The sequence below is a fragment of the Hydra viridissima genome, unplaced genomic scaffold (assembly GCF_058129835.1).
Source record: "Hydra viridissima isolate aposymbiotic clone 2 unplaced genomic scaffold, HvirCarnegie_v1 scaffold_11, whole genome shotgun sequence".
Classification (NCBI taxonomy): domain Eukaryota; kingdom Metazoa; phylum Cnidaria; class Hydrozoa; order Anthoathecata; family Hydridae; genus Hydra; species Hydra viridissima.
The window spans coordinates 428833-441393 of NW_028324310.1; the positions used below are offsets into that span (position 1 = coordinate 428833).

At 28.1% G+C, this 12561-nt stretch overlaps 1 protein-coding gene across 1 annotated transcript; it reads right to left on the reverse strand.

Annotated features, from left to right (window-relative positions):
• Positions 1 to 430: 430 nt before the first annotated feature.
• LOC149881542 (protein IWS1 homolog) lies at positions 431 to 8555 on the reverse strand. The gene is made up of 16 exons (XM_090067308.1): positions 7794 to 8555; positions 7468 to 7561; positions 6860 to 6923; positions 6699 to 6738; positions 6321 to 6399; positions 6106 to 6148; positions 5939 to 5968; positions 5685 to 5756; positions 4104 to 4186; positions 3770 to 3821; positions 3525 to 3602; positions 1702 to 1819; positions 1504 to 1618; positions 1321 to 1359; positions 1072 to 1189; positions 431 to 990 (listed from the first exon to the last, which is right to left on the reverse strand). The coding sequence occupies exons 1-16, from the start codon at positions 8518 to 8520 to the stop codon at positions 865 to 867; spliced, it is 1878 nt and encodes a 625-aa protein (XP_089923434.1). The 5' UTR covers positions 8521 to 8555; the 3' UTR covers positions 431 to 864.
• Positions 8556 to 12561: the final 4006 nt, after the last annotated feature.

Here is a 12561-nt window from a genome sequence, read left to right on the forward strand (position 1 = left end):
AAGTGAGTGATAACTTTAGGTTTTTGCTTCATTTGCATCATTCTCTTATGAAAATTGGTTCTATACGAACACAAGACGGATTAAAACTCATGTTTTTATTGGTGTCTTCTTCAAAATTTTAAAAATCGAATGCATTTTTTGGACAAAACTATAAGACTTTAATATTTTCCATAGCAATTTTACGATTCTGTATATTCACACTCCCCAAAGGGTTTTCCTAAGTATCGCCTAAACATTGATCCTGAAATTTACAGGCCGCGCTTAAGAACGCGCCAAACTGGTATTGAACATGAAAGCTGTTGACGAAAAAGAGAAAAAAAATCTTCTTCTAGACTTAAAGTAAGACTCCGACCATAATGGAGCTACATGTAATGGAGATACAATGTAATGGAGATACATGTAATAAGTTAATAAAGTGACAAAGTAGTTAAAAAGATCGGTTTTAATAATTTATTCAAAATTATTAACAATAAACCTATTTTATCAATAGTAGAGATAGTAACAATAATGAGAAACCCACTTGAGTTACTAAAAAAAATTCTAAAAAAGCTTCATCAGAAAACATGCAACTTAAACATTTACGTCACAACTTTTGCCAAATCGAACAAAGAGTTCATGCAGAAAAATTGGGCAACAGAAGCTGTTCAAGATTTCATAAAAGTGAAAGAAATTTTAATGCCGCCTTTTTTTCTCTTCCAAAATGTCTTTTGACGGGTCTCTTTCTTGCGGGTACTCTGATAAGTAGAGCAAAACTTGTTTAAAATTCTAATGCCACCCAATTCTAGAAGATATCTCAAACGAATTAGTAAATATACTCTTTGATGAGATGGTACGAGAAATCATCCGCTTCACACAAAGTGAATGTTACAAAGCCATCTTGCCACCATTTAAACTAATGCTCACAGCTTTTAGAGCACCGCCTAGAGAGCTTCGTTTGTCTTTATATTTACGAGCATGTTTTTCATAACGCGATAAACTTTTCTTTGTGCCCTGAAGAGAAACATATTGACTCAATGAGTCATTGCATGAATTCAATGAGAATCTTTTACACGTAATCTGAAAAAGGTTTACCTTTGATTTTTCAAACGATCCTTCCACCTTTGAGGCTGGTCTATTAAGGTAATCACGATGCGAAGGCATTGGCACTCTCGCACGCCCAATCCATCCTTTATCGCCAGGTTTTCGAGGTCTATAAATTAAAGTCATTTAACATAAATAAGAAAAATTAGACAACATTAAATCAAAAACACATGTGCAAGAGTATAACTCAAAAAAGGTTTTTATATATACAAAATGCAAGACTAGCATGTTATAACCGACCTTGATTCATCGTCTTCTTCGTTCTTGTCCACGTCAGAACTTTAAAAAAAACTTTACATTAATGATTTCGTCACAATAAAGACGTTTGAGTAATCTTGTAGTTTTCGAAAAAAAATTATTTTACACTAAACTAAATTTACATAAATAGCATAAATATTTAAAAACGAAAACAGGAAAAATTACCTGAGCCTTCTTCGCTTTACGCCGGAGATACTCGCCCTATCTCGCATTTCTCTTTCCTCACGCGACATCTCGCTGAAATTAGTACTCACATTAAAAATGGGACGAGCCCATTGACCTACATAGGAAATAAAGTTACTGAACAAACAATCCCGTTGAATTGCAACTAAGGGACCCAAAATTTTATGTAATCACACTTACTTATTATTTTTCCGGCCAATTTTTTATTTTCAGGAATTTCTTTTGGATGCTTGAAAAGGAGCATTACGGCGCGTCCAATACCGCTAGACTTTAAAACACCTTTATCCAGAGGAGGGAACTAAAATATAAAAATCACATAACGTGATGTACATACATAACTAGGGATCGCCCGTTACAGTTTACGGTATACTAACTTTACGGTATACTTGGTATACTAAAAGTTAGTATACAGATTAGTATACCTGTTTAATTTTTTTTGTTAAATATTTTCGGACTGGTTTGATAATTTAATAATTATGTTTTCTTAATGAACTAAATTACTGGACTATGTCTATTATTTGACTAATCATGATTAAAGTGTTGTTTATTTTTAATTCAATTTGTTTCTTAGATTTACTTAGTAAAAACTTTAATTTGTGCTGCTCTTCACCGTTTTAAGATTTAAGATTGTTTATTCTATAGATTTCTCTGATCTGAAATAAATTAATAACAATAGTAATCATAAAAATCAATAAGTAAAAAGTTTAGTTTACGTTATACTTTACAGTATACTTTACGGTATACTTTACGGTAAACTGTACACTAAATTTTTAGTATACCGTACACTAGCGATCCCTATACATAACATGACGTACATTACATGACGTATATAACATGACGTATATAACATGACGTACATAACATGACGTACATAACATGATGTACATAATATGATGTAGGTCCATTTCAAATGTTAAAAATTATCCATTGTTATGTTTTGAAAAATGCTTGCATTATATTTTTTGTTCAGCACAATTACATAAATTAATTTTGACCTTGAAAATAAAAAACGTGTTATAAATAACAATAACGATCTCTTCTCTGTTGTGGCTCTCAGCCGTTCTGTGAAAAATATCTTTACATTTTTTATTACTTTCAGGATGATCTCTTTATATTTTTTAAAACCTTTGTTATCTCCATTTTATACATGACCTTCTACAGCATCATTTTTACTCAACAGGTTGTCCGTTCCTAACTCCCAAAATTTAATTCTCTGCACCTTTCAATTTTGGCAATAGTTGAAAGGTTGTGAGTTCAAAGTCTTACTTTCACACAGTCTCTGAAGGCTGCTATGAAGAGATCTTTGACCTGAATCTCAGAAAATTATATAAAACCCTTAAGGCAATTACCTTTATTACAAAGCAACTATTCTACCATGTCAAAATTTAAATTGCTTAAATAAATTTACAAGTGTAAAAAAAGATAGCACTTGACCAACATTCAACAGCTGAACAAGAAACAAAACATTTAATTATGTTACTACAGCTTACTTTTCAACAGAGAAGTATTAAGAATGAGGGAAGGGGGGGGGGAGGGGAAGGAGAAGGAAGGGAAGGGGAGGGATGTTTGAGTTAATACTAAGATTAAACATCTGTTAAAATTAATAATATTTTTTTTGAATTTAAAAAAAGTTAAGCAAATTTTTTGTTCGTGAACAAAAATTTTATTAGTAAGTTATAAGTGATATTGGTATTTTTACGAATTTCTTTTTTTTCAAATTGTTAAAATAATTTTAATGTATAATAAATGAAAACGAATTCTTATTAAAAAACTTTAATTAGAATTTTTTAACAATATTTTTCTACTTCTTAATCCCACCTCCCTTACTTCTCCCACTCCTTCTCCTTTGAAAATTCCTGGATACACCCCTGCTTTGTAATATAATGCATAAGTATCATAATGAGAATAGAAAGAGGGATGCATGTGACTTGGGTGAAATAACAATACATAATATGTACAGCACCAACAAAAATAATAAAAATGATAATAACAAAAATTTTTACTTCACTCAGCACTTTTAAAAAAGTTTTTCGAATATTTATATGTGGAAGAGCATGATCAGGCAATGGTGTCAGCCAATCCTAAAAGATAAACATTTATCAAATTAAGAAAAGTTTCAAATGTAAAATCTGACAAAGTAATTTAAAAATTACTTTGTCAGCTATTACAGTTGAAACTTTTTCTCTTTTTTATATTGCAGCAATAATTAATCTCATTTTAATATACTGTTACTTAACAAATCTTTTACCTTCATTGCAGGCAACACTCCGCAATCTATCAATGTCTGTTGTAGATCTGCCCTACACAAAAATATACCATCTGAAAATTTTTTAAAACAACTAGCCACAAATAGAAAAATTATTAACACAATTTGAAATAATTTACTTTCAATTTTCATTATCTTACTTTTCATTATATTTGTTTTCATTTTATTTATTTCTTATCTTTAAGTAATAAACTTTTAATATTCAAATGGCACATCATTGAAAAAAAATCTTCCATCTCAAGAATTTTTTTTGTCTTTTTCAATAAAACCTTTTAATTACTGAAAGTTTAATTGCCAACAGAAAATATCAAAATACTTTCTCAAATGATTCAACACGCTTGGCAGCATTTTCATCTTGCTTGTAGCAGCTTTAGAGGATTGATTCAACATGCGATCAGTCTAAAAACACATGCTAGGAAATTTTTATTCAATACAGAAAATTTTCAAGCAATTTAGCTGATAAAGCAACAAATATTGTCAAAAACATTTTAACGAACGATGGATAAGTTGTCAGACAAAATAAAAGGTTTAATACTTTATTTGTGAATAAAGTAAACAACGAAGATTTTTTTCTAAAATTTTTTTCCTAAAAGTTTTTTTTTTTTTGAATAAAAATCAGCTATTTCTTTTATGAAAAACTCCATCAACTGCAATAAATCTCAATTTTGCATCGCTCACTTTCATAAGCTACTGAAAAAAATTCAAATTATTTTAGTTTAAATTGATGTGATCACTCAAGACTTGCTCTTTTAGCCAACTTCCCTTGTAAACCTTTTGAGCCAAACATCCCTAAAAGTTCTCAATTGGTTGTGCTTGAGACACACTTGGTGGATTGGATTCTTTATCAACATAATTGACATAATTGTCATAATTAACATAATTGCCCATCCAACTTAAAGAATCTTAAGAGTAATGAGAACTTGCTAAATTTGAATAAAACAAATAGTTAAAGTTGTTATGGAACTTGTTAAATCCTATTTCTAAACATTCATTAACATAAATTGGTGCATTGATTACTAAAGCCTTTGAAGTATGAAATAATGGCTTGGACATACCATTGTCAGATAGGGCTATCCACATTAATTACTTTTAGGCAATTTTCTCTTTTCTACAAACCCAACCCTTTTTGGACACATTTGTGTGGTATCCAGAATTTCCGGGAATTTTATCACCTGCAAAACAAAAGTATTTTTCATCATTGGAGACCAGAAATAATTTATTATGGAGCTGATTAACAAACTTTTTGTTTATTTTCTCTGCTTTAAATTGTTGTTCCATAGTTCCATACTTTGGAGTCTTTTCATGCTTTTTGTATTGAATATTCTTTTTTTTAAACTGATAACCAATTATTGAAAAATTTACACAAGATTTAAGACCCAATTTTCTCTGACTGATCCCATTTAAATTGTTGACAAGTCTCTTTAGTTTGGCTTTCTTTTCTCTTGTCCAGGATGTTAGATTACCAGAGCACTTTTTATCAGAAAAAGACTGACTAGTTTCAAGTCTTTTTAAGTTTCATAGATTGTATTTTGATATAATCTTTCTTTTTCAAAATGATTTCGGAGTTTACAAATTTTTTAGGTTAGAGTTGGATTTACAAAAGAGATTTTAAGAGGCTTTCAAAAAGATTTTCATTCTGCTGCATTTCACCTTAAATAAATTAATTTTTAAACAAGTAAACTTTTAAATAAATGTGTTTCAAACAACAAAGAAAACATTTCATAGATTTTTTTACTTATGCATTAGACCACATTGTTGTTTAACTCACTAGAAAAATTTACAAATGCATTATAGACCACATGGTTGTTTATTTTGCTAGAAGAATTAAATTAAAACTTGTCCAACAACTTATGCATCATCCGTTAAACTTTAAAACTTTTTATGTCTAGTTCCCAACCTCGGCAGCTTCCCTCATTTTTCTTATCATTGATTCAATGATGTCATCATTGTCATTAATTACTTCAAAGTCCTAAATTTTAAAAAAAGAATGAATTTACTACACAAACATTTTAGCTTATTTTTTGTAGTGATCCAAACACATGAAAAAAATCATATTTTAAAATGATTTATACTACTTTTTATTGTGACAAAAATTCTTCAAATTGAAATTAAAAAAAAAAAGTTTTCGAATTATTATTACTTTTTTTTTACCTTTTTAGATCTCCTTTTAAACTTGTTTAGCTGAAAATAAGAAAAAATAAAGTAAAAAGTAAATAATTAAAATTCTTAACATCCTCGATTTCAAGTGAACACAAATATTTATGAACATTGCTGGTTTCCATTTTTAACTGGAGAACAGCGAGAAAAAAAATCATTACCTCTTTCTTTTTTTGGAGCATTATGTCAAAATCGGATACAAAGCTAAATTTTAAAAAGTACACTTAACAGAACACATACAACAACATCACATTAAACTTTTCTGATCTGGTATTTGTAGAAATTTTTTGGAACCAGACAAAACATCAACTAAATTTTAAAAATTGTAATAACTCAAATAAAATTGTACTTATCGAACATATGATGTAAAACTTACTTTCGAACAGGGAGTTCTTCATCCTCACTGCTTTCCTCTCCATCTCCAGACTTTTTACCATCTTCTTGTTTTCTTACAACTGAAATGAGAAGAAAGAGTAGATTAAATTAATTATAAAACAATGATGAAAACCCCAATAACAGATAACTTTTGTGCTATAGAAAATCACATATAAATCATATAAATATCAATATAAATCATATAAATATCAGTTGTTTTATTTTAGATAATAGAGATAGTTACTGAGATAATGATGGAGATAACTGATGATTATTTAAAGATTTAGATAAATGAAGATAACCTGAGTGATTTTTAAAAGCATACTTTAAAAAATACTCATTAATTCTTGAAAATAACCCTTATTTTGAAAACTGTTACCTTTCTCTTTTTCAGGTAATATTTCTTCATCGTCAAAACCCTTTAAAAATTTTTAAAAAGACATCTTTATGGAGTTGATTGAAGTACACTCATTACCAAACAGCACAAACAAAAATAATAAAATAAGTCTAATCATCAATATATGACGTATAAATAATAACCTCAAATTCTTCTTCATCATCACTTTCACCAAATATATCAGCAATTAGATTACCAGCATCTTCTCTAGACACATTTGACAAAAAAACATTACAGTATTAGTAAAAACTTCCATCAAAAGTCTTTAAGTTACAGCCTCCAAACAAGCTGCCACTTGAATACAAAAATACAATATGGAATTAAAAAAACTACAACTGAGAATTATAAAAGACAAAATGCAGAATTTAAAATGTGTTACTTTGATGTTATCTATTAGTGGAAATTTTAATAAATTTGTATCAATTTATATTGTTTGTCTTAAAGAGCTAGAATTTTATTTCTTAAAAAAAAATGTATTGATGCTCATTGAAAACAACTGTAGCTGTTTTAAAAACATCTTCAAAAAGGTTCCATGATGAAAGTAGATGCTAGATACATTTAACAAATGCATAAATTATATTTTTTTTGTGTACCATAAAAAATTTTAATTACTACTCAAAAATAACTGCCAATTGGGAATTAACTTGCTTTAGCAAGCAATAAACAAGTGACTCTTTATATGCAATTTATCAAATTTCAATTTATTTTTATTTACTTAAGGAAGCATAATTTACAGCCAGCGTATACTTACTGCTCATCTTTTTTTTGAGTGTCAGATTCTTCTGGATCACTACTTTCTACCTCATGATTGACTACAGATTTTTCTGTAGAGCCATTTTCTTTCTCTAAACCAACAAGGATTGGATTTATAGTCAATAGTGTTTATTAGTGAACCATTGAAACCAGATGACATTTAAAAAAATTTAAGCTTGTTCCATGTTAAAAACAAATTTTATAATATAGCTTTTTTTAAATCATTTAAGCCTAAATCCTTATTACTCAAAATGATTTTAACAAAACAAATATTCTTAAACCCTTAAATATAAAACTTTTAAATTTAGCATTTAACTTTCAAACCTGAATTATACTTATCCATGTTATTTAAGTAATGGCCACTATTATCTTTATCTAGTTCTTCATTTGTCTTTATATCAAAATCTATTTCATTTCTGTCACCTATTGGTTCAACATCTTTATCATTACTTTTATTGATTAAAAAATCATTTAGTAAAGTATCATCTTGAACAGGCAAATCGTCAATATCTTCAACATCACTAAATGGAGATGGGACTGGTGCTTCAATATCATCAACATTTTTTGAGATAGATGGTTTTGATGAAGTTGTTTTTTTAGAAGTAAGCAGGTTGTAACCACTATCATTTGAGTTTTCTTCGTCAAAATTTAATTCATTGTCACTTTCTTGAGTGGGACTAAATTTACCTTCCTCAGGCTCATCTTCTTTTTGATCATTTTCTTCATCACTTATATTTTCAAAAGCATTACCTAACTTTTCAACAGGACTGACAGCTTCAAAATCCTCCCCTGGATCTGAACTTGGACTAATAGGTTCAAATGTTTGATTTGTATCATCTGCAACAAGATTTCCTTGTTCATTTGGAGGACTAATTGGTTCAAATTCATCACTTTCATTAGAATGGTTAGAATGCTGCTCTTCATTTATAAATGATTTCATCTCTTTATGAGCAATAAATGAACGACTTGTTTGGGCAGGTGCTGGAGTGTCATCATCAGAGTCAATATCAGAAAAATTTAAATCATCATCATCATCTAGGGCAGCTGCCATTTTAATTTTTTTAAAGATGCACTATAATATAATGATAATGTTGTACTATAGAAATGAGTGTCATTGGCTAATAATAATATTAAAATTGTTTAATAATATATTGTTCAGTATTATTATTTTTATTATCATTATTATTATTATTATTATTATTATTATTATTATTATTATTATTATTATTATTATTATCATTATTATTATTATTATTATTATTATTATTATTATTATTATTATTATTATTATTATTATTATTATTATTATTATTATTATCATTATTATTATCATTATTATTATCATTATTATTATTATTATTATTATTATTATTATTATTATTATTATTATTATTATTATTATTATTATTATTATTATTATTATTATTATTATTATTATTATTATTATTATTAACAATAATAGTAATAACAAAAATAAATCATAATACAAAATAATAATAAATAATAGATAGATAGGTTGATAATAGAACTTGGTAAATTTTCTCTAATATAAAAAACTTTTAAACTTTTTTCCAGCTTAAAATCGGAACTTCTTCATTAACCTTAAAAATTATTTAAGATTCAGGAAGAAACTTAAAAGCATGATATTAAATTTACTTGCTAACATTTAGAAGCTTCAGAATTAGATGTGAAATTGGAAGAAGGGAAAATTGTTTTCATCGAAAACGCATAATTAAATGCCGTTATTTAAAACCAAAACTTAATTTCCTTGCTCCATACGGTCCAAGTCAAAAAATACGGAAGAGAGCCCGAGTTGAAAATCTTTGACCTTCAGAAAAAAGTTACTGCAGCTCATAAATATTCCTAAGACGACTTTATCTTATGCAGATTACTAAGAAACTTTTTCAGCAATTTTATAACATGAACTACCTTCTAAAATCAGCTGTTAACACACACATACACACATATATTATATATATAGCGTATATAATATATGTATAATATATATAATATGATATGTAATAACATATATAATATATATAATTTTCATATTATATATATATAATTTCCATATTATATATATATATATATATATATATATATATATATATATATATATATATATATATATATATATATATATATATATATATCCAAAAGGTTTAACGGGATCAAAGCTCAGAAAGTTAAAAATGAAAAGCGTGAAATCTTGGAGCTTTTAGCTTTAAAAAAAGTCAATGCAATGGTGTTTTATTTACATACTAGAATGCAATCTTATTTCAAGTTTTTCAATTTTATTAATTAATTGACGATTCACGCAAAATCTTTAATCAAGACTCGACAAATTAGTAAGGATTCTGTATTTCATTTTCGAAATCTTTTAACTAGCGATGTTGGTAAGGATCTTGTGTTAATCAAGTAATTTTAAAAATGCTCATGATTTATTTCTCACACGTTTCTATAAACAACATCTTTCCTGAAAAGAAAAAAAATTATAAAAACACTTGAATGCTTCAAGTAAGAAACAAAAAAACCCCACGAGAAATTATTTAATATAAAACTTACAAAAAAACGAAATGAATAAAAATTATAAAAATACTCATTACCCAAAGTTATTAGAACCAAACAAAGGAAACGCTAAGAAAACACATAAACACGTCATAAAACACGTCATAAAACACGTCATAAAAACGTCATAAAAACGTCATAAACACGTCATAAAAAGGATTAACTTCAAAGCTTACTAAAAAAATGCATCGGATGGTGAACGAATTTATGATAAAGCAATTATAGGTGCAAATTTATCATCAAAAAATCCCTTTACGTTCTACACATTGTAAATAACGCCTCAGAAGATTGAGACATTTAGGGACCGATCAAATTAACAAAAATGAACTAGAAAATATCTTTCGAACTTTTCAAAATAATGAAAGTGCACAAACTGATAAAAGCAGCGTGAATGCAAGCATATCTTTTTTCAAAATTATTGAATATTCGTGCTGATAATAAAGACTGATGATGACTCACGTGTCTTAAACTACAGGCCTATATCGGTACTTCCTTGTTTTTCAAGGTCGTTAGAGCGTAAAATGTATAAGTAGACTTACACGTACTTACATTTGACAAAAAATGACACGCTGCATGGTAATGAGTTTGGTATTTAAAAACAGTACTCCGCCCACAGAATTTGAACGAGTGAATGAAGCAACTAAAATTTTTAGTAATCAACGTCTAATATTTACTCCGGGCTGCAGTTTTCAAAAAGATTTCAACGTCATTGCACCGGCATGGAACTTTTATATAAGAGTACTAAATCATGTAGGTTACCAATCCTGCGGTCCTAATGGTTACTAACCCTGTAGGTAAGCATAAGTGGAGATTGGGGTCCTTTGATTCTGTTTTTTTTTTCTCTTCAAACTTATTTAAGTTTACATTTACAATAATTTTATTATTTAACAAATTTGGACCCTCTTTAAGCTGAGGTATAAAATAAAAATGTTTTAAAATTTTACATTTTTTACGGATTCAAAAATTTTACATTTTTACGGATTCAAAAATTTTACATTCAAAATGTTTAAAAAACAATTTTTTTTTTCTTTTTTTCGCTCCTAAATCAAGGTCTAATGACTCCATGATCTGGATGACTCCATGATCTGGATGCTTCTCTTGTCTATTAAACCATGATTGCATAAACGTCTGTCTATTAAACCATAATTAACTCATGTCGGTTTAAAATTTGTACAAGTGACTTCTCTGCAATGTTCAGCAGTGTTGCTCAATCCTCAGTTAAGGTGTTCCACGACTGTACAATACAGTAGAATATTGATTTCCCAAGCTTTATTCTTTTTTTATTTATTTAAACTTTAAATTTTGTGATAAAAGTTTCTTTGATTTGTTGAAATAACAAAAACTTTTCTAATAGTTTCATTTTTTTAAATTTTTTTTTGCTTTCTGTTTCCTCTATCTCAATCTATTGAACTGTGTTCATTCAATCGATTGAATTGTGTCTATCCAAACCTCTTCCCTGGTAGCTACATGAAGTACACTTTTCGACTTTAGCAAAAAAAGAGCACTAAGATAATCCTGAATCAGTGTTTAACATAACTACGTCACTCTGAATAAATAAAAACTAATTTAAGATGTGTAATTTCTCAATTCGTAAAATCTTTTAACTCTCGTTAGTTTAGTCAAGCTTTATCTAAAGAATCTTTTTTTTAAAATCTTTTACTTCAAGAAAAAGACCATAGCTGTGTTTGTCAAGAGTTAAGAAATGAAGGGTGCGGGAAATTAAGAATATTTATTGGGCTAAGAAAATCTGGGTTGACTTTAAAAAAAAAAAAACTGAAAATTTAATGTTAATTTGAACCAAATTAACATTAAATTTTTTTCTATCGAATTAGAGAAGTTTTAAAATTTAATTTTCAGAGCCGCGAGCAGTAGATTTTTTTCGGCCTCGGATCTTAAACCTCGTTTCCCCAGCTAAAAAAACCTCTGATGGTGAACTAATTTACGATGACGCAAGTTTAGTTGCAAAATTAAACAACAGCATTCTCATACTGCCTCAACTTTAGCGGTAAAAGTTCTAAAGGTATTCTAGGCTTTTTAAATCATATTTGAAGACATTGATGGATTTTAGTAATATTTTAAGACATTAATACATTTTAGTCATATATCAAAACTTTGATACATTTTAGGAATAACCCTAACTAATCCAAACTCTTAAAAATAGTAAATGTGCAGGAATTTATAAAAAAAAAAAAAGAAATACAAATCAGTTTTGGAAACAATTAAGTCTATCTGATACAGTATTTTCAGTCATCTTCTTGAAACAAGAAGTGTTCCTGATAAATTAAAAACTGCCGCGTCACACCGATGTTTAAGACTGGTGATTACTGTAATGTCTCAAAGTATAGAGCCATATTTGTACTTCCTTATTTTTCAGTTTTGCTGGAGCGCATAGTAATCATTATAAGCATGCAACGGAAAATAACATGCTGTAAAGCAAGCAATTCTGTTTTTAAAAGCAATACTCCACTGACCACGCAGCAAATGAGTCATAGAAATAATTCGTGCTTTTAACACAATTGTTTCA